This window comes from Jaculus jaculus, chromosome 2, assembly GCF_020740685.1.
Source record: "Jaculus jaculus isolate mJacJac1 chromosome 2, mJacJac1.mat.Y.cur, whole genome shotgun sequence".
NCBI lineage: Eukaryota > Metazoa > Chordata > Mammalia > Rodentia > Dipodidae > Jaculus > Jaculus jaculus.
The window spans coordinates 90830961-90858295 of record NC_059103.1 but is presented as its reverse complement, the minus strand read 5'-3'; the positions used below and the strand labels follow the sequence as shown (position 1 = coordinate 90858295).

The 27335-nt window shown below is 39.4% G+C and overlaps 1 protein-coding gene across 1 annotated transcript in view; it reads left to right on the top strand.

Moving 5' to 3' along the window:
• The window catches only part of Alpk1 (alpha kinase 1), a 155883-nt gene that overhangs the window by 63028 nt on the left and 65520 nt on the right, over positions 1 to 27335 (top strand). The window contains exons 2-3 of the mRNA XM_045144555.1: positions 18717 to 18949; positions 22430 to 22584. Coding sequence (XP_045000490.1) covers positions 18829 to 18949; positions 22430 to 22584 — 276 coding nt within the window. The 5' untranslated portion in view covers positions 18717 to 18828. The remainder of the gene's footprint in view (positions 1 to 18716; positions 18950 to 22429; positions 22585 to 27335) is intronic.

Below are 27335 nucleotides of genomic sequence, written 5' to 3'. Positions count from 1 at the left end.
AGAATTTTAAGCAAAAATTTTCTAGGGAGGATATCCCACCAGACAGTTTCTGTTCCCTCAAGGTTTTCTGAGTTAAGGGAGGTTTATCAATCAGGAGTAGCCTGTCAAGGATGTATGTCTCTGACTTCTTTATTGCCTGCTAGTTTTAGGGGTAGTTATTAACTCTTTAGTTACCTCTAGTTTTCAGGGAAGGTCATTAACCTTTCAGTCTGGACTCTGAAATAAAAAAAGATTTGGGAGAATTGGGAATGAGTGGGGCACTGTAGGGGTGGGCTTTATGGTCAGGAATGGGGGTCCTGGGGAAGTTGGATGCTTAGGGACTGATATTCAGTTGCCATGAAGAATTTAGTGACTCACTGTGAAGTGGAGGTGATAATTCTGTCTTGGAGAAATTCAATAAGGCATCAGAGTATGCAAGAACAAAAAGAGAGGATGAATATTATAATCAGTAGAATAAAGTACATGCCAGAGACAGGATAGATTTAACTTGAAGGGAGTAGGACTATCAGATTTCTTAACATATAGCAATAAATATCTTAGTTGGTCACAGAGAGATGACAGGACACACATAGAGAAATAATATTATTGGCCATTAAAAAGGCTAATACAGCCCTAAATACTATTGGCTCTGGCATGGTAACAATTTACCTCCCGACAGTCATTGTAGTCCATCATTGAAGTTTTAGTCTCACAGGTGTGGCTTTTGGGAGTTTCAGCTTTTAGTTTCTCTTTTGCCAAACTTAACTTCGTAGTTTGTGTGCATAGTAGACTATTATCCAATGTTGATCTTATGAACATGCAAGGAGGCAGCTCTTCAGGAGAGTGATAGTCATCATAGCCATTAGGAAAGAAATGCCTAGATCATGTCAAATCTATTAGCCATTATGACCTGGTTATTATCCATGTATAAGTTTTCTTGCATGTGACATGACATTTACAGGTTACATGAGCATTATATTTAAAGTTGAAAAAAAATAATATATGTGATAGGTAAGGAAGAAGGAGTTGTTAACTTGGATGGGAAGTAAATTGGAATTTGTGGAAATATAAATATTTGGCTTAGGCCAGGAAGGAAATATGAGGTTAGTATTAAAGCAATATTTGAAATATTTCAAATTATTGTAAATTTAAGTATGATAGAGATTAAGAAGTTAACCAATTCTGAAATTTGGGTTTAAAGGTGTGTGTGTGTGTGTGTGTGTGTGTGTGTGTGTGTGTGTGTGTGTCTTTAATATAGAAGGTTCATGGTCTTTACTTACTTAGTCCAAAGTTCAAAAAGTCTTATCTTAGGAGAACTAATGAAAGTATGTTAGGCTGAAGGGCTAAAAGTTTGATTAGTCTTGATAATTTGTTATTATCAGTTGTTTATTTTGTAAACATAATGAAGTTATGTTTTATATAATTATATAATACAATAAAATATATTTTATATAATAAGGCCCAGTTTTATTTATTAGAATAAGTTTACAGCAAATAAATAAAAACTTTATCCAATAGGAAAACATATAAGAGTCGAATCCTTAGGAACCTATTGTTGTAAATAGGTGTCCTATGCAACAAACCAAAGGTTTAGTTTTGATTTTTTATGTCACATTTTGATAGAGTTGAAATAAATAGACAAAACTAGTTAAAATACCTTGATCTTGTTAACCTTGATATTGATATGGAAAACTAAGGCTTACAGAACCAGCACCTGAGATGGAGTGGAGAAGCAGTCTATTTTTACATCAGCACGAGCCCAGGGGAAATCTCTTCCAAAGCCTGAAAAAAATGCTTAATTAGTAGAGAGATATGTTGTAGAGTTAGAAGAAATGCAAGATAATTTTAGTACTGATCAGTAGCTGTAATACAAACTATGGCCTTGAAACAGTACAAAAACCACAGTGTCAGTGCAAAAGACTATGTAGTATGGGACATAATTAGTATAAAAGTTCATTACAGTACAAGATATAACTTTGGGCCAGAGGCCTTTAACTTTTCTTTTATTGCAACATAAGGCATGACATTACAAATAAATTAATCACCTTATTACAGAGAATTAAGTTGGAACTATGTAAACAAGGCAAGAGAAGTATAGAGAATCAGCTTTTTAGAGGGTAGGCACATCTTATTTTTTAAATATCTAATAGTTATAACTTGAGGCAGAACATGTCAAGTAAGACAGTGTAAAGTTTTGGTGTTTATATTTGGCAAAATCTTTGATTACTTTAGATACTTGTGTGGGTACCAATGACCCCACAAACTGAAAAGAGAACAGCAGCACTTAAGATCATTTTTCTAGATCAGGGGACATATCTTTAGTATCAATTATCTATAAGAAATGAACTTGAGATACAAGAAGTGAGACAATGACTGAAGTAAAACCTTGTCTGAGACTGAGTATACATAACTCAAGAATAAAGCCAAACCTGGTCATTGTTGAGCTAAATTAGTCTGATTTTAACATACATTAGAGACATTATGATAGACATAAAGTGATTTCTTCATCAACTACCTTTAATGATTGAACCATTTTTGAGTTTAACATAAGGCAATACTTATGACTGGTAGAATATAGGAAGCCTAGATAAACTATATTAACATTGTATATTGCATGCTTTCCTAGGACAGTTTTCTTGGTTTCCCTAAGAATGAAGTAACAGTGACTAAATCACCTTTTATAAGACTTAGACAATAATCTTTTTTTTGTTGTTTATTTTTATTTATTTATTTGAGAGTGACAGACAGAGAGAGAAAGAGGGAGAGAGAGAGAGAGAATGGGCGCATCAGGGCCTCCAGCCACTGCAAACAAACTCTAGATGCGTGTGCCCCCTTGTGCATCTGGCTAACGTGGGTCCTGGGGAATCGAGCCTTGAACTGGGGTCCTTAGGCTTCACAGGCAAGCGCTTAACCGCTAAGCCATCTCTCCAGCCCTAGACAATAATCTTAATAATAAAACAGTAAAACAGCATGAACAAGACAGGAACCATCTTAAATTTACAGTGTTTTTTTTATATAGATATAATAATCTTATTAAACAGTGAAAGTTTAATAAACAAGAACCATAGCAAACTTGGACGAGAACTTTAAAGCCAGTCTTTCACAACCATTATCATGACCAGATTAATTTCAGTGAGTTAAAGTTTTCAAGTTTACAACCTGAATGCCATAGCATTCTGCTTCCAGCCAGGGTCATCCTTTGTTAGTCTGATATAAACCCTAGGCTAATAGTCATCTTATATCTCTCAAAGTGTCTGTAATCTGATCAAGTACTTCAAGACTTAATCAACTTTATCTTTAATCTTTTGTTTAAGCTTACTCATACTTTCATCTACATATTTTATTCAAACCTTCATTTACATACTTTTACCTTACAATCTGTGTAACCACTCTATAACAATATTTTTCATCAAACAGGTATCAACATTTAAAGTTTTCTCTCCAGTTTATCTTCACTAATCAGTTCATCTCATAACTACCAACAAAAACTTTATTGTCCTTACCATAAGACTTTTAATATGACCATTTAAGTTTTTTTTTTTTAACTCCTGCTTTTATGGTTTTTTTTTTTTTTTGGCCCATATGATTAGTTATAAATAGACTGTATTCTGATTGTCTGTCTTCCCATTTCCCTGGGTCAGCAGTCCACCTAGGCTCCCCTCTTTTTCTTAATATTTAGAAAGTCAGTTGTATTAATTTTATATTTTTTACTCTTATGTTACATTTAGATAATGTTTAAATAAACAAACAAAAACTCATTAAAATGAAGCTTGATTTTGTTAAACATTTAGTGCTTTTCAATAGTCAGAATTTAATAGTAGGAAATATAGGTATAGCACAACTTAACTTTGATTTGAGACATGACAATATAAATAAATTTTATAAACTTATTACAAAGAATAAAGTGTGAACTATATGAACAATTAATGTGAGAAAAAATATGAAGAATGAAAACTTTTAAGTTAACCCATTTTACCACAGGCAACCCAACCCTTCTTCAGTTTAAGTCCCATAACCTTTCCATATCATTTTCATATCCTTTTAATAGCATACCTTACAATAATCTTTTACCTTATAATGTCTTTTCTGATCCAAAATCATATCTCTTTCTATAGAATCAGGATTGGAATTTGGTATATAAATATGTCTATTGTTGTAGTAAGTATGAACAAGCACATTATCAAAAACAGAAGTTGGGCTGGAGGGATGGCTTAGTGGTTAAAGTGTTTGCCTGCTAAGCCAAAGGACCCAGGTTCGATTCTCCAGGACCCACATTAGCCAGATACACAAGAGGGTGCATGCATCTGGAATTTATTTGCAATGGCCAGAGGCCCTAGTGCACCCATCCTTTCTCTCTCTGTGTCTCTCTTTCTCTGTCAAATAAATGAATATAATAAAATAAAATATTTTTTAAAACCATTGAAGTTAATTATTTTAAATATATTGTAAACCTTTTTTTTTTTTTTTTTTTTTTTTTTGAGGTAGGGTGTCACTCTAGCCCAAGCTGACCTGGAATTCACTATGTGGTCTCAGGGTGGCGGTGGCCTTGAACTCAGACTGATCTTCCTACTTCAGCCTCCCAGAGTGCTGGGATTAATGGTGTCTGCCACCACACCCGGATCTTAAATCTATTTTTTATAATTTAACATCATCTTAAAATGTATAAACATCAGAAAATTTAATGACCATATCCACTAGAAAAATTAATAACCATAAATTTAGTCATATAGGACAGACTACATGAAACATAGAACATATGACATGAAATGGTTGGCCAACATTAAACATAACAACATGAAACATGCAGAGACATCTTCTTAAGATTTTAGTTTTGTTTCAAATTAGTGAGGTCTTAATAGGACAACAGCCAGTGGTTTGAATTTTAAGTTGACATTTTTTCTTTAGTGGTTTGTAAAAAAGGGGGAAAAGGAAAAGAAAGGAAAAACCCTAGAAGCTGTATAGTGATTTTAACTTTTAGCAAGAAGAGAAAACTTAGATATCTGTATGTAGAAAAGTTAAAGAGGTCCAATAAAGACAGGAGTTTCTTTAAGAAGGCAGAGTTTGTATTTGATTTAGTGAGATGAGTTGAATTGGCAAATCATAGCCAGATGGCAGAACTGTGTGTGAGAGACAGAGTTTTACAGGGGGCAGGATTTCAGAGGGTTTTGGGTGACAGAGGAGAATTTGGTAGGTAAAACAAGAAGAGCAAAGGAAGGGCAGGAACAGAGGGCAAAGAAGTCCTGAAGGTAAGGAAACTTGGACCACTTGCTATGTTTTCTGAGGAAGTTATCAAGATCAATAAGAATATTAAAATCAAGAGTACAAAATTCAGCCCAACAATGGCCATTATCTAAGGAATATTGTGGGCAAATTTAAATAGAGAGTCCGAGTAATTTGGCAGGCTGGAGCTCAGGAAGTTTGATCTCCTTTAAATTAGCCTTGAGACATGCCAATGGAGTGTCTTTTGGAACAGATAATTTAGAGCCCATTTTGTAGGACAAGAACTCGGGTGGCCAATGCCACCACCAGGAGCATCTCCCAGGCTTAGGGAAGGCAAACAAAATCCAAGAATTAGGAAGGAGATTCCCCACACTCATAATGCTTGGAATCTGGTGGAATGACACATGGGAGGCTCCTGGAGTCTCCGATTGTCCACAGACAGAAAATGGAGAAACTCCCAGAGTTTCTGAGGTCTGGGGAGGGTTGCCTCTACCATAGACCAAGAACAAATACCTTGTCCTGAAGTAATTTGATAAAGGGTGTAGATGTAGCAGATCACACAGCAAGAGACCTCTAGTCTAGAATTCAAAAGTCCGGGGGGTAGAGGGGGGAGAGGGAGAGAGAAATGTGACCCAGTGGGTTACCCAAAGAGCTGTCAGAGACTTGGCTGAGCTCAGAGAGAGATTTTGGACATTCACCAGGGAGTAGACCTAGCCAGAATTCCTCAGTCTCTACAAACAAGCTGTCAAGCTCATGCAATCCAAGGGTCAGAGTGAGAGGGAAAAGAGAAGGAGAAAGCTGCCAGGTGTCAAGCTGGGTTTACACAGAGCACATATAAAGCTCCCTGAGCCATGAGGCTGAACAGAACTTGCATCACTCACCTAGACAAAAGCCACAAAAGACCCAAGCTCTCAGGTCAGGCTGGTGACTGTTTAGTCCAAAGTAGTGAGCTTGGCAAGTGTCTGTAATCCCAAGGGAATGAAACACAGGCAGGAAGGTGGAGAGGAGGAGAAAGAGAATGAGAGGGCAGGGCCTGAAGGCTCTCTAATCTGAGTCACAGCACCAGAATGTCAGGAAAGTGTAAGAGAAAAGCAAAAGAGAACACCGGACTTGATCTCTGCAGACTGTTTTTTGAGAGAGACAGGGAGGGGCAGCAACCTTCCCACAGGATGAAGGCTGAAGCAGTGGGCCAGGCTGTGGTGCAAGCTTATAAGGAGGACCCTAAGAAAAACAGACTGGACCAGCTAGCTGTAGGTCCAAGGAAGTAGATAAGGAATTATAATTATTTGTGGTTTTACTCAGACTAAGCAATTTAGCAAAAATTGTCTAGGGAGGATATCCCACCAGACAGTTTCTGTTCCCCAAGGTTTTCTGAGTTAAGGGAAGTTTATCAATCAGGAGTAGCCTGTCAAGACCACACGTCTCTGTGACTTTTTTTTTTATGCATAGTAGTAGTAGTTTAGGGATAGTAATTAACTCTTTAGTTCCCTCTAGTTATTAGGGAAGACTATTAACCCTTTAGTACATATGTCAGTTTTGTGTCCTGTAAGTTTATTGAACATGTTATTAAATGCAAGAGTTTTATTGTTGAGTCTGTGGGGTGTTTCAAGTATAATATTATATTGGCTGCAAATAGGACTAATACAGCTGCTTTCTTACCTATTTATATCCCTTTTATATATTTCTCATCATTGCTCTAGCTAAGACTTCAAGAGTCGAGATAGTGGGCCCTAGATTTTACAGGAAACATTGCCCCATTTAGCATAATGTTGGCTATAGTTTTGTCCTATATAGCTTGAATTATTTGATATATGTTCCATATATTGTTAATTTCTCCAGGAATTTTATTATGAAATTACATAGAACTTTATTGAATATCTTTTCTGCACCTATCAAGATGATCATGATTTCTGTCATTAAGTTTACTTATATGGTATGTTGTTTTTGTTGATTTACATTTAGATACTTATTTTTATGATGAAATGAAATTATGTAGAACTTATTGGATATCTTTTCTGCACATATCAAGATAACCATGATGACTTCTGTCATTATGTTTATTTATATGGTATATTGTTTTTGTTGATTTACATTTAGATACTTATTTTTATGATGAGAATATGTAAAACTTCAGCAATTTTCAAACATATAACACATTATTATTAACTTTAGTCACCACTTTGTACAATAGATTTCTTTAGCTCATCGTGCTTTGACCAACATCTGTTTTCACTCCTCCCTCACCAACCCCGTTCTTCTTTTTCCTTCTGTGAATTTGAACCTTTCTAGTTTCCACTCTGGGGTGGTTTGATTTTGGTCCCCCCTCATAAACTTGTCTGTTCTGAATGCTAGGACCCCAGCTGGTGGCAATTTAGAAACTGGACACTTCTGGATGCAGTGTATTGTTGGGAGTGGGCTTAGGGGTATTGTATTCAGCTTCCCCTGGCCAGTGTTTGGCATATTGTCCTGCTGCTGTTGTCCACCTGATGTTAGCCAAGAGGTGATTTCCACCCTCTGCTCATGGCGCTGTTTTCTCCTGCCTCGTGTAGGCGCAGAGGGACTCATGAGCCTCCCCCATCAATGGTGGAATGTTGACTGGCTCATTCTTTGCAGGAAACCAAAGTTGATGTCAGTTCATAAGTTTGACCACCATATTCATGTCCAGAAAACCTTGTTCTAATACATTTCTCCCTGCGATTGAGCTCTTGAATTCTTTCTGCCACCTTTTCTGTAATGTTTGTGGAGCATTGGAGAGGGAGGTACAGATGTCTCATTTGGGACTTAGCACACACTCCTCACTTATTCTCAACCTTTTTCTAGCTATGTATCTCTGCATTATCCTCTGTCCACTACAGACAGCATTAATTTATAGCCCACTTATTGTCTAGAAGATTGGGGGAATTGGTGTTTGATTTTGTTTTTGATTTCCAGATAGTAACCCCCTTTCTAATGTATAGTTGACAAAAAATAAAGTTCTATTCTATAGGCTTTCTCTCCACTGTGATTTTTTTTTTTTCCTTTTCCATGCAGAGGCTTTTTTCCATGTAATCCCATTTGTCAACTGTTGGGATTATTTCCTATGATATTGGAGTCCTCTTAAGATAGTTCTTACCTGTGCCTATAGCTTGAAGTGTTTTGCCTATGCTATCCTCTAGTAATTTCAAAGCTTCAGGTTTTAAATTAAGTTGATCAATTTTGAACTGATATTTTTGTGTGCATGGGAAGAGATATAGAACTAGTTTTTTTTTTTTTCCTTCCATATGAGGAGTTTTCTTGGTACCATTTGTTGAAGTGGCCATCTTTTTGTTTAATTTTTTAATCAACAACTTCCATGACTACAAAAAATACCCCATGGTAATACCCTCCCTCCCCCCTACTTACCCCCTTGAAACTCCACTCTCCATCATACCCCCTCCCCATCTCAATTAGTCTCTCTTTTACTTTTGATGTCTTGATCTCTTCCTCCTCTTATGATGGTCTTATGCAGGTAGTATCAGGCACTGTGAGGCCATGGATATCCAGGCCATTTTGTGTCTGGAGGGAGCATGTTGTATGGAGTCCTGCCCTCCCTTTGGCTCTTACGTTCTTTCCGACACCTCTTCCACATTAGACCCTGAGCTTTGGAAGGTGTGATACAGATATTGCAGTACTGAGCACTGCGGTAATTTCTTTCCATCACCATGATACCTTCTGAGTCATCCCAAGGTCTCTGCCATCTGAAAAGAGAAGATTCTCAATATAAGAAGTGCTTACTGGGCAGTTTGATAAGCATAGTATATACATTTGGCCAGACAACAGCAGACGTTACACCCCTAGGGCTCTTGACTACCCCTGTTTTAAGTTGTCAGTATCAGGGATGTATTTCCTTCCCATGGAGCGGGCCTCCAGTCCAATTAGAGGGCAGTTGGGTTCCACCATGAGAGATGTGTGAAGTGGCCATCTTTTTTACTCAATGTGTTTTTGACACCTTTGCTGTAAATTAAGAGACTGTTTCTGTGTGGGCTTATTTTTGATCTTCTATCCTGCTCTGTTAGTCTATTTATTTGCTTGTTTGGCCAGCACCATGTTGCCTTTGTTACTATCACTCTATAGTATGGTTTGAGGTAAGGTAGTGTCTCCAGCATTGTTTCCTGATTAGGATCGATTTGGCTATTTGGAGTCTTATGGTTCAATATGAATTTTAGAATTGTGTTGTATAGTTCTGTGAAGAATGTCGTTGATATTTTGGTGGGGATTGCATTAACTCTGTAGATAACTTTCAGTAGTAGAGTCATTTTGACAATATTGATTCTGCCAAGCCATAATCGTGGGAAGTTTTTCTATTATCTAGTGTCTTCCTCAATTTTTCTTCAGAATTTTAATGCTTTCATTGTAGGGCTTGGGAGATGTCTAAGCAGCTAAAGATACTTGATTGCAAAGCCTCTTGGACCAGGTTCAATTCCCCACTACCCACATAAAGCCAAGTACACAATATGGTGCGTGTATCTGGAGTTTGTTTGCAGCAGCACGAGACCCTGATGTGATTATTCTCTCCCTTTTTTATTTCAAATAAATAAAACAAAGTACTAAAGTTTTCATTGTAGAAGGCTTTCACCTCCTTGGTTAAGTTTAACACAGGTGTTTCATTTTAGTTTTGAAGCTCTGGTGAATGGGATTCGTTTCGGGTTTCTTTCTCATCAAACTTGTCATTGGTATATAGAAAAGTTATTCATTTCTATAGATTGATTTTGTATCTTGTCTAGTTTCCTGAAAGTGGTTATCATATCTCAGACTTTTCTGCTTGAATCACTGGAGTCTTTAAAGATAGAATTGTCATCAGTAAACAGGGATATATTGATTTATTCTGTGTCTATTTGTATCTCTTTTATGTCTTTCTCTTGTCTTACACTTTAGTTAAGAATTTGAATGCTATCTTGAACAAGAGCAGTGAGAATAAACACCCTTGCCTTGCTTCTAATTTTAAAGGAAATGCTTTCAATTTCACCCTACTTAATATGATATGGGCTGGAGGTTTATAATTCTTAATCTTTATCATGTTGAGATGTGTTTCTCTGTTTCTAGCCACTTCAGGGGCTTTATAAGAAACCTATGTTGAAGTTTGTCAAAGGTCATTTTGTATCTATTGAGCTGTCTGTGTGATTTCTGTCCCTACATCTATTGTATTACATTTGGTGTGGATTTGTGTGTGTTCAACCAACCTTGAACCTTTGGGATGAAACCAACATTTATAAAAATTTTGCCTATAATTTTTTTTCTTTGTTTCTTTTCTTCTTCTTCTTTTTTTCTTTTCTGGTGTGTCCTTATCCAATTTTAATATAACTGGCTCTGTAGAATTAATTTGATTTTTTTTTAAATTTCTACTTTGTGGAACAATCAAAGGAATATCAAAGAAATTGACAGTGAATCTGCTTGGTACTGGAGTTTCGTTTGTTGGGAGATTTATTATTATTTTGAATATGCTTAAGTTGTATATTACCTTTTAATATAGTTTGTTATTTATTTATTAGAGAAATAGAAGAGGAGAGAGAATGGGCACACGAGGGGCTCTAACCACTGCAAATGAACTCCAGATGCATGTGCCACCTTGTGCTTACATGGGATTTGAGGAATTGAGCCTGGGTCCTTAGGCTTCTCAGGCAAGTGCCTTAACTACCAAGCCATCTCTCCAGCCCTATATTACTTTTAAATTTAATTTTGGTAGGTCATTTGTCTAAAAAGTTATCTACAGCTTACAGATTTTCTAGTTTTATTTGTAATATGTTTTATTTGTAATATGTTTTATTTGTAATATGTTTTAGTATTCCCTAATGCTTCTCTGGGTTTTAATGGAATTTGTTGTAAAGGGTCAATTTTTAGTTGAATTGATTCTACGTGTTCTTCATTTATTTATTTATTTATTTGAAAGTGGCAGAGAGAGAGGTAGAGAGAGAGAGAGAGAGAGAATGGGTGCACCAGGGCCACCAGCCACTGCAAATGAACTCCACACACAAGCACCTCCTTGTGCATCTGGCTAATGTGGGTCCTGGAAAATGGAGCCTCGAACCAGGGTCCTTAGGCTTCACAGGCAAGCACTTAACTGCTAAGCCATCTCTCCAGCCCCGTATTCTTCTTTTAGTCTCCCTTTTATTGAAATCTGTCCTGATCTTTATTATATATTGCCACCTGCTGTTTTTATTATAATTCATTCTTATTTTTCTAAGACTTTAAGTTACATCACTAGGTTAGTTCTTTAACATCATATGTAGTCTCAGGCTAGCCTCAAACTCACAGTGATCCACCTACTTCTGCCTCCCAAGTGCTGGGATTAAAGGAGTGTACCACCATGCCTGGCTCACTCTGCTTTTTCTCTTCTCTTCTTTTCTTTTTCTTATGCAAGTCCAACAGACTGGCCGAGAGAGGGATGCACCAGAGTGTCCAGCCACTGTAATTGAACTCCAGACGTGTGTGCCAACTTATGCTAATGTGTGACATTGTGCTTGTTTCACCTTGTGTATCTGGCTTATGGGGGATCTGGAGAGTTGAACATGGCTCCTTAGGCTTCTCAGGCAAGTGCCTTAAACACTAAGCCATCTCTCGCACACTGTTTTATGTTTTGTTTTATTTTTATTTATTTATTTGAGAGATAGACACACACACACACACACACAGAGAGAGAGAGAGAGAGAGAGAGGGCATGCCAGGATCTCTTGCTGCTGCAAATGAACTCCAGATGCATGTTCCACCTTACACATCTGGTTTATGTGTTCTGAGAATTGAACCAAGGTCCTTTGGCTTTGTAGACAAGCATCTTAACCTCTAAGCCATCTCTCCAGCCCCGTTTTTTTTTAAACATAAATAGTCATAGTTATAAATTTTCTTCCTAGAACTACCTTTGCTATATCTCAAAGTTTCTAGTAAACCATGACTTCATTTTATCTTGATTCTATGATTTTTATAACTTTCTTCAGTCTACCCACTGGTCACTTGAGGGTGTATAGTCCAGCCTCCAGGTATTTGTATAGGTTTTGTGGATTTTCTTGCTATTGATGTCTAGTTTTATTCAACTCTGATCTGATATGATACAAGAAAATATTTTGATTCTTCTTTATTTACTAAGACTTATTTTGTGGCCTAGAATATGGTCTATTTTAGAGAAGGTTACATGGGCTGCTGTATTCTGTATGTATTCTGTAATTATTGAATGGAATACTTTGTAGCTGTTAGGTCAGTTTGACCTATGACAGTTTAATTCTGAAGCTTTTTGGTTGAAGTTTAGTTTGGATGCCCGATCTAGAGACAAGAGGGTAATATTTATAGTCTCCAGAAATATAGGGCCCAGTCTTTCAGGCAAACAATGACAAGTGGCCAGTCTTCCGGAGGACTCATTGTTTCACCAACACCTCATGTGGGACCGGAAGCTTGTTCAGAAAGCTGGCTTTTTCTGGGTGTAGAACCACCAGTCTCTTCATCAGGCCACCTGGCTTATCTTTCGGAAGAGTGGTCTGACCCACATCCCACATACACTAGGGAGTCGTGTGGCCACAGGTATTCAGGCTGGCTTCTTTTTCTTCATACTTTTTGTATATACTATCACTACCTTTGTGGATTTCTGAATTGCTTCTCTGTCTCTCTTTTAAACAGAGCCTAATTGTTTTCTTCTGACTGTTTTTCTTGACCAGCTCATATAGAGGCAGCCTCTAGTCCACCATCTTTTCCAGAAGCTCTTTACTCATTTTCAACATACTTGTTGCATTGTAGAAACATATATTTTATATAGTCTGTATCTCCTAATTCTATTATGTCAGGTTTTTGTGGAAGTGATTTTCCTGTATGTTGTTGTTGTCCTCATTCATCATTTCTTTTTGAGGTAGAAAAGTAGGGTCAGATGCGTAAGACTGAGGTGGTTGGCATCTCATGCATATGATTATAACAGTGAGGATCATGGAGTGGCATATGTGAATAAACATAACATTACCTAGCCTGGAGATGTCAGGCAGAAATAAAAGGTCCACTCCTTCAGAGAACTCTTCCTTTCTTTTTTCTAATAAAAGCTCCCAAGCCTAAAAAGCTGGCTTTTGAGCCACATGCTGGCCGGATCTCACTCCATTCTGTGGAGTGCACTTACTTATACTTTACTTTCCACTTTTAATAAATCTGTGCTTTGCCTACTGCATTTCTGAGTCCTGCTCAATTCCTTGTTTGAAACTCAAGGAGCATGTACAATGGGAGGATAAAATGGTAGGAAAGGCTAGGTTGTCTTTACTGGTGTCAGCAACACCTGATATTCCCATCAGTCTCTCATCCAAGTGCTAACCAAGCCTACTTTTCTTCAATGTGCAGCATGGTGTGGCTGTCAACAGGAATTCTGCTCTTACTATTGTACATTGGAGACCAGAATACATTTTCTAATACAGGCATTTTTTCAGTGATTTTGTATTGAGGTCAAAAAATCATTTTAGTATATTTTTATGTACATATGAATTAAATAGGCCCTATGTGCCTATGTATGAATCTAACCAACCATTAGTTGAATTCTGGTACAGGTAGTTTATATTGAAATGTAGTCATGTGTCACATACCTAAAATTATTTTTTATGCGTTTATGTCTTACCCTTACATTAGAATATATATCTTGAATGTCCCCTAAAAGCCCAGGTGTTAAAGGCTTGGTGGTATGATCAGGACGTGGTGGGACCTTTAAGAGATGAGCCTAGTAGAAAGTGTTTAGGCCACTTGGAGTGTAACCTTGAAGGGGATTGAAGGACCCAAGCTCCTGCCTTGCTGTCTTTTTTTATTCCTGTGCCTGGAGTCAGACAGGTTTGCTCTGCCATGCACTACTGCCATGATGATGTGGAACTTGCAAATCTGTGAGCCAAAACAAAATTTTTCTTTTAAAAGTTAATGATCTTGGGTACTTTGTGATAGTGCTGGAAAACTGACAATTATACCCTCCAATTATATCACAGCTCCTTAGCAGTACAAGCCATTTCCTATACTGCCTTATGCTTCCCCACACCTTGCAGTTTGTGGATTTCTGACTGGTTAGTTGATGGATTATCACTGAGGCAGCAAACCGTAGACCAGGAAATAGCCTTTGAACCCTTTTATTTATCCCAATACACCCCCTAATGGAGGTTGGGTAAAAATGATTCAAACACAGAAAACAGGAATGACATTGCATGACATCCATACAGTACTAATACTGTCTTTCCTCCCAAATAACTCTCAAATATACTTATTTTTCTACATTTCTAATATTATCACTCTGACAGCTTTTACCTGTACCACTTAGTAAGTCCCTGTCCAACCTAGTTACTTCTCCCTACTTCCCCATCTCGCAGTATACAGTATAGTCAAAACATTGATCATTAAAATGAAAACCTGAAAAAAGAAAAAGAAAAAAATGAAAACCTGTCATGCTTCTGCGGCTGCTAGTAGCCTGATATTTTGCCTTAACCTTATTTGCCTGGCACATACAGACCTGCATGGTCCTAACTTTCCTACTAGCCTCACCTCCTTTCAGCTTTCTCCTTTCACCTCTACTTCAACCAGCCTGTTCCTGTCCATTCCATCTATATTCTGTGCTATAAAAGGGGTGTACCCAAGCATTTAGACTTCATTAAGCCCCATTCTCTGGGCTTAACTCAAACAATACATCCACAGGGAAGTACCCCTTGACCTGTCCTTTAATGAAATAGTTGACCTTTAATCAAACAGTTAGTCCTGTTGTTTTGCCCTCATAGGACCACAGCTCCTTATCTCTCCTAGACAATATTTAGATAAGAGGAAGAGATATATGATCCAGGGGATAGGGAATATGAGTTTCAGGTGAGGAAAGAGTAGCAAAAAGGTACTTTTGTTTAATAATCATCTTCTAAAATTCAATCCAAAATTTATGAATCATAAAATACACAATGGTAATATATTTATAAGTTTTCAAAAAGCTAGACATTTAAAATAAATAAAGATCAGAAATTCTTCAACAATAGATCACCTAACCTGTCTACACTGTGGCTGAGAATATAATTTACAAGCTGGAAGAATCTTAACAATTGTCTCAACCACTCCCTTGAGAAATACAAACTAAAGCTCAAAGCTGACTCTCTGAGAGCTCACAGCAGTGATGGGAAAGTATGAAGAGGGGTGAGTCAGCAGGTAGCTGTTGAGCAATTTTATGTTATTTGCTTTCTCCTTCCTTCCTCTTTCTTCCTTCCTTCCTTTCTTTCTTTCTTTCTTTCTTTCTTTCTTCCTTCCTTCCTTTCTTCCTTTCATCCTTTCTTTCTCTAAGCCCAACAGACTGGCCTTTTTTTTCAATGCAAGGGATCAAGAATGAGAGCAAGTAAGCGAGAGACAAAGAGAGAGAATTGGCATGCCAGGGCTTTCAGCCTCTGTAATTGAACTCCAGATGCATGTGCCACCTGTGCACATGTGTGACTTTGTATACTTGTATCACCTTGTGAGTTTGACTTATGTAGGATCTGAAAAGTTGTACATGGGTCCTTAGGCTTCACAGGCAAGTACCTTAACCACTAAACCATTTCTCCAGCCCTTGCTTCCTATTTCTAACTCCTCTTTTTATTACCATGTATCTTCTTTCCTTAAACCATTTTTTGAACTCCTCTTTTCATCACCATGTATCTTCTCTCCTTGAACCATTTACAGAAACATAGAAATAAAACTTATTATAATTTTTAAATATAAGCAAACTGTGATTCATTAATTAATATTGAGACAGGGTCTTATTATATAGACCAGGCTAGCCTCAAGCTCACAATGTCCTGTCTCTGCTTCCTGAGTACTGTGTTTACAGGTATATACCATCATGCTCAGCTTCCCTTAATTTTATTTTTAATTTACAAAATAAATCATATATACATATATAGTACAGCTATATCTATATATATAGATATATGTATATATGCATATATATCTATATCTATATATATACTATAAATGGCTAAATAGAGATAATATGCTTGTGGAAAGAATATTTAATATCTACTATCTTTCAGGAATATGAAGTATGGTCATTACTGTAGTCATCTGCTATATAACAGATCTCTTGAATTATTCCACTTATCTATCTACCTGAAATTTGTATCTCTTCGGCAGCATCTCCCTAGTGTTCCCATTCATAAGACACTTTGTACTTTCTGCCTTTAATGAGCTCATCAAGCGTCCCCTAAGGGACCACCAATAACACACTGCAATCAGCCTTTCAACAAGATAATGTTATGTTGTTAAGATATTACAGTGCAGTTTTATTTCTTGGTGCATGAGCTAGTTCTTCATATTTCCTTGTTACTTCCTACTTGCAAGACGAAGTCCTAACATAGGATCCCAGGAGAGTCCTCTTCTTTCTTGAGTCCTGGCCTCAAACAAAAGTGGATAGCTGACTCATATGTAGCCCATGCCAAGGAAAGTTTATTCTTTACTTTCTGAACTACTAATCTCTATTAGAGCCAATGTATCCCTTTTCATGGCATGTGGAGGATAGGATATTACTCTAGTCTCTTGTCCACTAGCTCTTATTAGCTGACAGTAGTATTCAGAAGGAATGTGCTTGTACTTCATTTGCAACGGAAGTCTGAGGACAAAGATGCCTACGTTCCTCCCATAGTTAGTCTGTGGATAAAGATGCTTGCTCTTCCCATAGCTAGATAGGCAAATGGCTAGCTTGTTGCACAAAACATTGTAACTTATAGACACTCAAATTAAAAGGAGACCTTGGAAACAAGTTAGTTCAACAGTCCAATTTGTACAAGAATCCTTTCTGAAGCACATTAAATAACTAGAGAGTAAATTTGTATTTGCTGACATGTTTCCAGTGATTATCTCCTTGCTGTCTCATTTGTATGGATACTTATTTATTTATTTTTTTTAGGTAGTGTCTTACTCTAGCCTAGGCTGGTGGATGCTTTTACTTATTTATTTATTTGACAGGGAAAAAGGGGGGAGAGAGAGAGAATGAGCATGACAGCGCTTCCAGCCACTGTAAATGAACTCCAGATACTTGTGCCCTTTGTGCATCTGACTAATGTGGGTCCTGGGGAATCAAACCTGGGCCTTTGGTTTTGCAGGCAAATACTTTAACTGCTAAACCTTCCCCCAAGCCCTATGGATGCTTTTTAAAATAACAAGAATTTTATGTTTGAGAACTCAGTTTGTGTTCACCCATCAACACCTGAATTTTTTAAAAAATATTTTTATTTATTTATTTATTTATTTATTTGAGAGGGAGAAAGAAGCAGAGAGAGAGAGAGAGAGAGAGAGAGACAATGGGAATGCCAGGGCCTCCAGCCACTGTAAATGAACTCTAGATGCATGCGCCCCCTTGTGCTTATGTTGAACTGGGATCCTCTGGCTTTGCAGGCAAATGCCTTAACCGCTAAGCCATCTCTCTAGCCCCAACATGTGAATGTTTTTAATGAAGTAAGCCTATGCTATTCTGAAGTTTTGCCTTGCTGTGCTTTAAGACCAAAACCACTGAGCAGAGCACAGTTTGCACCAACAAGAGAGCCACTGCTTTCACATTTTTGGTGATTCCTTCCTTGCATGGATGAGCTCAGAGGCAGAGGCAGTGATGCACCCCGTATCTGTCACTCTCTCCCCGTTCAGCCTCTCTTGCCCTGGAGATACAATTCTGCACATTCTTTTAGTGTCTAAATCAGGGAGAAACCACACTCCCTATTTTAGCAAAGGCAAGGAGAGAATAATTTCTTTTATTTTGTTCACAAGTTAGTACCTTATGAAAGGAAAGGCAGATGCAAATATGTGTTAATCAAGTATATGTTATTTTGCACTGCAGATTATTTTGTTCTCAGAATGACCTTGGCTGCACTATCTCATTACATCACATTTATATTTGCACAAGAAATCCACTGTTTCTATGTTAAATGGCAACAAAGTATGTCTATCCATCTATATGATGGTCTATCCATATGATAGCTCTAGGAAATTGGGTTTTCTGTGACATCATTTCTCTATTTTACTTGGCCATGTGCCTGGCAGTGAGAAGCTTTAAATTTAGCATCTGTCACTGTCTATCTTGGTCCAAATTATACTATGCTAAATACCATGAAGAATACTGCACAGGGGAAATCAGCAGTGGGTTATGAGAGTGGTAAACTTCATATTATCATGTGCTTGTGTGTGAATATTAGAATTGTTAGCCAGATGCTTCCTGTAGACTTCCAGAAAGGCAGAAAGTTTGGTGCTGCTGGCGTCCACAGACAGTGATGTGAAATGTGCAAAAGGCCATAAATCACAGGACATTCTCATTTTCCTTGGCTCCGTGTGACTCCACCAACCTCACTGTGGGTAACTGGGTCTATACCAGGACCCTTCTGCATGCAATGCCTTCTAGGTACTGCCCATCTAGACCAGGCCCTGCAATCATTTCATACCCTCCCCTAATAGCATCCTCAGGGGCCATCATGTATTCTCATGTGTTTGCTCCATTATCCCTCCCTGCTTGAGTCTTAGAGATAATTGATGATGCTTCAGTTAATCATCTTTCTCTCTCTTTTGTTCACCAGGTACCTCAGCCTTCAAGGGGTTCCTTTATTGAGAATCAATGCCTGCTCCTAGGTAATTGATCACTGGAGACCCAGGGACACTCAATTCATCCTGGAGGGAAGAGTAATCATCATGAATAATCAAAAAGCTGTACTTGCGCTCCTGCAAGAGTGCAAGCAAGTGCTGGACCACCTCTTGTTGGAGGCGCCAGATGTGACAGCAGAGGACAAGAGCGAGGACAAGCGGTGCAGAGGTGAGGTTCTGATGGGAGGCACCAGGGTGGGGAGCCAGCAGGCTCACTCCCCACGCCCCTGCCCAAAGGACACGCTCTCCTCTCTGCCCTATTTTTCTTCTCCTGGCAGATGACCACCGAGAGATGAGTGGACTGCTAGGATGTGAATGGGACATGGGCTGCAGGCGGACAGGCAGGGGAGGAAGCCCACTTTGTTGCACTGAATTGCTGTCAGTTCTAATTTTAGGCTTCAGTAAACATGAGTCTGTAGAAGCAGTTTAGTTCAGAAAGAACAAAGGCTCCAAGTTGGCTGGTGCACGTAAATTTCAATTATTAAAAAATTAAAGCAACTTCTGAATGGTGGCACAATACTTTTTCTCAAACAAGGATGTGTGCCTTGTCAATTTTCATAGACTTCTATGCTTTCCATAAATATGTCATCTCAGCAGTTGAATCTCTTTCCTTGGTCACCACTGCATTCTTCATGCCATTTGTAAAATAAATTCACTGATTTTAGGAAATACTGCTTGCATCCAGATTGTGGCATAGGTTTAGATTTTTGGCTACTTCATAATTTGTGCTGTTTATAGTTGCAGATAAATTATTGGAAAGTTTCAAGCACAAAGTCTAGAAAGCTCCAAACAAGTGTCCTTTCTTCTATAACAAACCAGTTTTGGAGAGGCAACCCTCTTCATTTAGGTTTGTTTTAAATTGTTCAAATACATCTCACCTCATTTCTATATGTATGTCCCTTAAATATGTTTTCTTTGTATCTTTAGTGTTTTGCTATTTCATACAAAAAGCAGATTCCCAAGTGAACACACATGTTCATTTCTGGCCATCCACTGCATAATGGGAAAGATTCTAGGAGTCTCCCACTTTATTGTTTATAGTGAAAACATTTTAACAATGATACTTTCAGTTGCTCTTAATTATTTGTAACCTGTTGGTTTTGCTCCTTCAGGATAAAATCCTGTTTGTGGTCATTTCCCAAGCTTAGTTTATGTGTTTCTTTTCATTACTAGCCAGTTTTTCCCAGTGCTTTGCTTGCTGGATGGATGCCTACAGGAAGTCAGCCTGCGGAAAGACAGGTCCTAGGCACCCAGCAAGTACTGTTGCTGGTCCCCATTCCCTCTGCGGAGGTGTGTCGGGTTGGGGTGTTTTGCTCCTGAGTTTTTCTTGTCCTCTCACTACATCAACCCTTTGTGTCCTCACCTCAAATCCCTTAAGCTCTGTCTTTTCCCTAGTGACGACTGAGTCCCCCAGTGCAGTGGCATTTTTTCTTTCTAAGTGCCACAGAATAGGAGAAATAATCAGTTTAGTTCCAGATGAGGTAAAATCATGGCTGTAAAATCACTAAATTAGACACAGCGTTTCAGGTGAGCTGCCTGGGGAAGAAGTGATGAGGCAGTCATGGCTGCTGGTCTGGGCTGCCTGCTCCACATGGTGATGAACCCATGAGGCAGAATCTGGCTGGCCCAAGGCAGACATTCAACATCTCTGCCTGCCCCGCCCCCGCCCTGTCTCGTACAGGGGGCTGTGGATGAACAGGGTCTGCACGGCAGCCTTCATAGGCAGGCAGATGGTGGCAACACCTATGTGGTCAGCACCTGGCCTCCAGGAAGGGCATTAGCACAGGGCATGTATACTGGCAGGGCAGTCCACACACTCTGGAACAATGACACGGGCCTTCCCTTTGCTTCTCCTCTCTACCCCATCCTTCTCCTTCAGAAATTGTCCCTGTCCCTTACTGCCACCCAGGAGTTGTGAAAGAATTGAAATACATGTTTGAGAGGTATCTTGTCTTTCAGTGTGCTCTGGTGTGACCACAGGACAAAACAGGTGTATAGAATATGCTTCCTCTACATTGGGCAGGATGGTACAGGCTGTAATCCCACTACAGGAGAATTAACAGTTTGAGGCCAGCCTAGGCTGCTGACTAAAACCCTGTATCAATAAGCAAGAAAGAGAAGGAGGAAAATGCTGAGGAGGAGCAGGAGCATTCCCTGACATGTGATGAAATCCTACAGACCCAAAAGTCCCACTTCTGCTGTTATCTGAGCACATTCAACTCGTAGCAGCTGTTTACAGAATGTGGGATGGATGCTGAAAGAAATGCTCATCGCTGGGTTTGGCAGCACACAGAGGGGCATTTCAATTCTGCTGTGAGGTCATGCCAGCTAACAGGAAGTGGCAGTGTTTGCATTGAATGTTGAAGGCAGTGGGCCCGAGTTTGGTCATCAAGGTAGTTGGTGTAAGTAAATACAAGTAGAATAGGATGTGCAGAACTAAAGAAGCAAAGGATGCTAGCAGGGCAATGTCCTGGTCCACCTTGTCAGGAAAAAAAAAAAAAAAGGCTACTGGCAATAAAAAATCGGGAATGAATTGAATGAGAGTGGAAGCAGCAAGCCAGGTGAATCCACTGGAAAGGAAGCAGAAGAGGACATGAGATTTTGGAGCCACAGGATTTGATAATTCAGGGAGGAAGAGAGAGCAAGCATCTATAATGGCAGACCTCGCACTCAGCTAATGCGGTGAAGAGTGGTCCTGTGTATCAACGCAGAGTATAAACAGGAAGTAGCTTTAGAAGGGAAGTGATGAATTCACGTTTGGATACGTCCACTGTGAGACACCTGCAAGACAAACATGGAGAGATGGGTAGCCAGCAGTCAAACACACAAGCCCACAATCCCGTGATCAGAATCCTAGCAGTCCCATGGACTCCACATCCAGCATGCACCATCTTACATGTGCACGGCAACAGAAGGTGGGGCCGCATCTAAGTAGAGGGTTTTGCTGCAAACCTTTGGAGTCATCACCTCACCATGTAGTGCAATCAGAACTATAAGTAACCCAGTCACTTCAGATCTGCTGTGGATGTCAAGCCTAGTGGGGGTGGAGGGAAACCTCCAGTGTCCGCAGCTTTTTGTGTTTTGAATTTTGATAAGACACTTTCCACCACAGTAACTAGAACTGGTACTCGTGCAGAGATTTATCACAGCTGCTGATGAGAACCAGGACCATTTGACAGTTGATTGATACAGTGTCAGTTCTCAGGTGTGGTTTTCTATTTGTTGTCTGTGCTCACGCTTAGTCCATATTGAGAAAGGGTTGGAGGAGGTAAGGTCCACTGCCACAAGCTCAAGATGCCATTCCATTCCAGTCCCTTTCTCACTTTACAGGGAAAAGAATCTTTCCTTCATGCCTTTCTCTGATTCTTCATGCAGAGATAGTCACTGAAGTGCTTTACTTCCTGCTAAAAACCTTTCTCAATGCCTGACTACCCCAATTTACCTGTAGGGCACAGTAGTTGAGGGCCACCCCTGACAGGTAGCTCCTTGCTATTATTCTTTGAGTCAGGACCAGCAGCTTAGACAGCCAGCAGGAGAAAGGGAAAAGTTTTTCTTTTCTTTTTTTTCCTGCTGAGGTGCTTCATAACATGGGAGCTCACCAGTATTTTCTTTGACTGCAATTTTCTTACCTGAACTCTGACCTTTTCAGCTTCCCTCCCCAGCGAGTTAAGGACCCTGATCCAGGAGGCAAAGGAAATGAAGTGGCCCTTCGTGCCTGAGAAGTGGCAGTACAAACAAGCCCTGAGCACAGAGGACAAAATCAACCTGCAGGATGTGATTGGCGCCAGGCTTCAGCAGTTACTGGTAGGAAGAGCCCCACCACCTGTCCCTCTGACATCTTCCAGTGAGACATTGAGACTCTCAGTGGTCTAACAGATTAAATTTCTTTGAAGCACAAGACAACTACTACTCTTGTGGTGAACTCTGCAAGACTGACAAATGTGGGGGAATAGCTGTTCGAAAAGCATCATTTGTCTGTAATATCTTGTGCTGGGAAACCAAATCTGGTAAAAGTGAAGAAGGGTGGTCCATGGGTCCACTATGAGCCAGTTGTCCTGAAATATTTACATATCCTTAGTGGACTGGAGCAGATTTTACCATGCCTCAGAACGTTTTTATTTTGAAATGTCATTTTCTAAAAGTTGAGTAGTTTATAAAAGTAAATTCACCACTGACTCCTCAATGTGACTTGATATCTAAGCTACTGATCCATGTCATGTCCCTCCCTGGTTCCACTTGGAATCTTGTTTCCTTTCTTAGATTTTCATGATTAAGGCTGTTCAGGAAGTATCAAGTCAAAGTCATGGACATGCTTATCCCTCATCCCACTTATTAGAGATTAACTGAATTGATACCACCATTCCAGATAGGAGAAGACCTCCAAACATAGTATAGGAATCCACACTAAAATATGGATCAGCGCTGGGGAAGTAGCTCAATGGTTAACAGTGCTTGCTGCTTTGGCATGAAGGATTCCCATGCCAGAGCAAACAGTTTAATCCCAGAACCTACATAAAAAGCATGGCTTAGCCACATATGTCTGTAACCCCAGTCCACAGTGGTCAGACACAGGAGAATATATGGGGCTTGCTGACCAATGGGATCTCTGGGATGGGGAGAGACTCTATCTCAAGGAAATATGTGGTTGAGCAATATAGACATTAATCCAAAGTTCTCCTCTGGCCTTGGCACACACATGCATATGCCACACATCACATGCATCACACATAGATACTCTATACAAACAAACATATGAAGATATATGCTTATTTATGTAAATGCATATATATATGATTGTGTATATATATATGTATATGTATATATACATATATATATATACATACACACACACACACACACACACACACACACACATATATATATATATACACACACACATACATACATACAGGCATTAGAACAATGTCAACATCCTAGAATGCTTATTTTATTGTTTACATAGGATTATGTTTAGAGTTTATTCCCAAATCTATGATTAAATTATCTTTGCTTACTGAAACAAAAATCTACAAAAGTCCCTCAATCTATAGACACACAGGAACATCTTTAATGAATTATTAGAAATGGAATTTAGGTTAAGCAAACTGGGGATTTCAGGCAGGGGAAGTAAATTCTTGTTAAGAGTACAAGGTTGATACAGAGGTTTTGTTTTGCTAGGAAGACAGAGTCACTCTGTTTAGTCTAGGCTCCCTCCTCATTGTCCCAAGTGCTGGGATTACATGTGTGTGTCACCCCACTCCACTTGAGCCTGAGAGTTTAGATAAGTATGGTTAATATTCATGGAGAAGTAAAAGGAAATGACTACAGTTTGTATGTTTCTGAGTTTATAATGTCTCCTTGAATTGTCGAAATTACCCAGCAGTGACTTTTGCCAGTCTGTCCTCATTTACAAATGAGGAAGTTAAAGTGCAGAAAGGCAAAGCTGCCTAGAGGAACACATCAGCAAATAGTAGAGCTCTGACTTTTAGCCTCTACCATCTCATTTCTATTCTCCATTAGGAAGTTACAGGGGAAGAAGCTGAAAGTGTGGTAGAAGTTCCCAGATGATTTACACTAATGCCAGGAGCTGTGAGTTGCCAGGCAGAAATTTCTCTTGTAACTATGTATTTGTGTTCTTCAATATGGCAGCCACGTGGGGTTCTTGAATACCTGAAATGGCCAGTGTGACTGAAAAATTGAATTTATTGGAAGAAAAACTCTACTTTGTTGATGTATATATCTAGACATATAAACATTGTTTTTGTTTGTTAAAGCAAATATGTCCTTAACTTAAGGACACCAAAGAGTATGTTCAGGGAATTATTAGGAATAGCCCATGTTGGGGCTTTTGAGATGGCTTAGCAGTTAAAGTGCCAGGAAAGCCAAAGGACCTATTTTCAATTCCCCAGTACCCATGTAAAGCCAGATTGTCTGAAGTTCATTTGCAGTGGCTAAGAGGCTCTGGCATGCCTGTTCTCTCTCTCTCCCTCCCTCTCTCCCTCTGTCCCTCTCTCTGTCTCTCCCCCTCTGTCTAGTAAATAAATTTTGTTTTTTAAAGAAATAGCCCATGTGGTTAGGGTTACCATTTCTAGGACTGTCATCTTTAAAATGGTGGTTCTGCTGGATGTGGTGATGCACGACTTTAATCCCAGCACTCAGGAGGCAGAGGTCTGAGGATTGCTGTGAGTTTGAGGCTACCCTGAGACTACATAGTAAGTTCCAGGTCAGCCTGGGCTAGAATGAGACCCTACCATGAAAAACAAAAATAAATAAATAAATAAACAAAAATAAAGTAAGAAATAAAAAAATAAAACAAACAAAAAGCAGTGGTCCTTTTACAGAGAGACACCATCCCCACTCCAAACACATAATAGGTTAACATCAGGTGGAACCTTGTTGGAAATTCAAATTCTTGAGCACCAATCAAAAACGCTTACCAAATTGGAAAAAAAAAAAAAAATCTTAGGGATGGGTCCAGTGCTAACCCTTAGACAAGCTCTTCAGAAGCTGTGTGGTACAGGCAAAAGTTCAAGAAACATCAGTTTGAGGAAAAGAAAGGGGAAAGGAGCCATAGAGAAGGGCAGAGAGCTTAAAAAAACAAAGATGGGTGTGCCGTGCAGAGCTGGAGAGTTGCTCAGTGGTTAAAGCCTAATGACCTGAGTTTGATTCCCCAGTACCCATGCAAAGCCAGATGCACAAAATGACACATACACTTGGAGTTTGCAGGGGCTAGAGGTCCTGGTGTACCCATTCTCCTCTCCTCCTCCTCTCCTGCCCTCCCCCTCCCCCTCCTCCTCCTTCTTCTTCTCTTTCCCTCTCTCTCCCCCTCTCTCTTTCCCTCCCTCCCTCCCTCCCTCCCTCCCTCCCTCCCTCCTTCCCTCCCTCCTTCCCTCCCTCCCTCTCTATCTCTCTCTCTCTCTCTCTCCATACACACCCTGTCACTTGCTAGCAGCTCTTAGATTCAGTCCATTAGTCCCTAATGTGTTTGATCAGGGAGCTCTTGGGACGCTGAGTATCATTCTCTTTAGCTTACCCTGAAAGCTGTAACTTAAGCAACACCTCCTCGGACTTTGCGGATGTTTCCCATCGTGCCAGACCCCACGTGCTCAAGCGCTCAACTACTCCGTTTTGTAAATACATACACCTGCAGTGCCCCATGGGCCAGGCTCTCCGCAGACTCTCACTGCTTTTAACATATTAGCTTGTGAAAAGTTGTTTGAGGAAATTCCATGACTTCTTTTTGTCCCAGTATTCTGTCAATTTCAATATGACAGTTTCCTGAAATTGTTCACTTTTTAATGATAGATAAATTATAAGATTCACTCTTGCATCAAAAATTACCTAATGACCCCTAAGTTGTCTTCCAGTTTGTTTATAACTTGTTTTATTTTTTTTTTTTGTAACCTTGAAAGGAATTCTTGCCCCAAAAAGTTCCCCCTAGTTTTAAAAACTCTGTATCATGCTGAGAGTGTAAGCGCTATGTCTGTCTTTCAATTAATTCCACAAATAAGGGCAAAGTTAAACATAAAGTGCTAAAAAAAAAAAAAAGAAAGGCAAGTCAGGGGCAGCTCTGTTGTGCCATTTCTGAGTTGGTGAAATCAGGGGTCACTTTTGATGGCACTCTCTCACCTATCCTTCATCCAGAAGACTTGTGTTTTGTTGTGCTGCTTTCTGCTTGCAGCTCCTCCCCGCCCCCTTGCTGTCCTTCCCTTCTGCCCATTCTCCAACCCCCTTTTTTCCCCCCTTTGGTGTGTGGCCACAGACAGAAATTTATGGCAGGGGCCAACCTCCTTTACACTCTACACAAAGCTTGCTGACTTGAGAGACTTTGTCCTCGCTCTCCCAGCAAAAACACCTGCAGCACGCTCCCTGAGAAACCTGCAGAGATGGGAGATTAATGTGGCTGTAATAGCCAGGCAGTGTTTTTATTATTATCCCTTCTCCCCAGGTAGATGGGTCTTTTCTGAGATGATACCAATTATTTATTGCTGAAACATCTGTTGATAACTGCAGCTGCCCTTGAAAAACAAAGCATATCTCGGGGTCACAGGGCGCAGGGACCGAAAATCCTACCTCATGCTAGCTCTGGTCTATTCAGCAACACACCCTCAAGTCCGTGGGTTACCTTCATGTTTAATGTCTCGTTGTGCCGTGGAGAACACTTTATAAACACTGCACTAGAGACTTTGAAGCTTTATTCCATCTTCCTTGATCATTTATATTCCAGTGCCATTGTACTGTGGGAAAAAGAGGGGAACCTTTTTTTGTTTTGCATCTAATTGTATATCGCCTGACACTTTGACCTGTATTATTAGTATTAGTAAGAAAAAGGATTTTCTCCCTCTCTTATTTAAAAATAAAATTTCAAGGGAAAGTAAGTGCTCCTCCAGCTCTTTTCACTCACAACAATGTTTACACTCTAGAGGGGGAGATAAAAAGCAGAGGCAACTTTTTTCAAGTGCTGGGAGAAGGGCATTTCAGTTTTCGAAAGAGAACAGTAAGGCCCTTATAGATATCATTCAGCAAAACCTTTGATGGAGTTTAAGAAAAAAAAA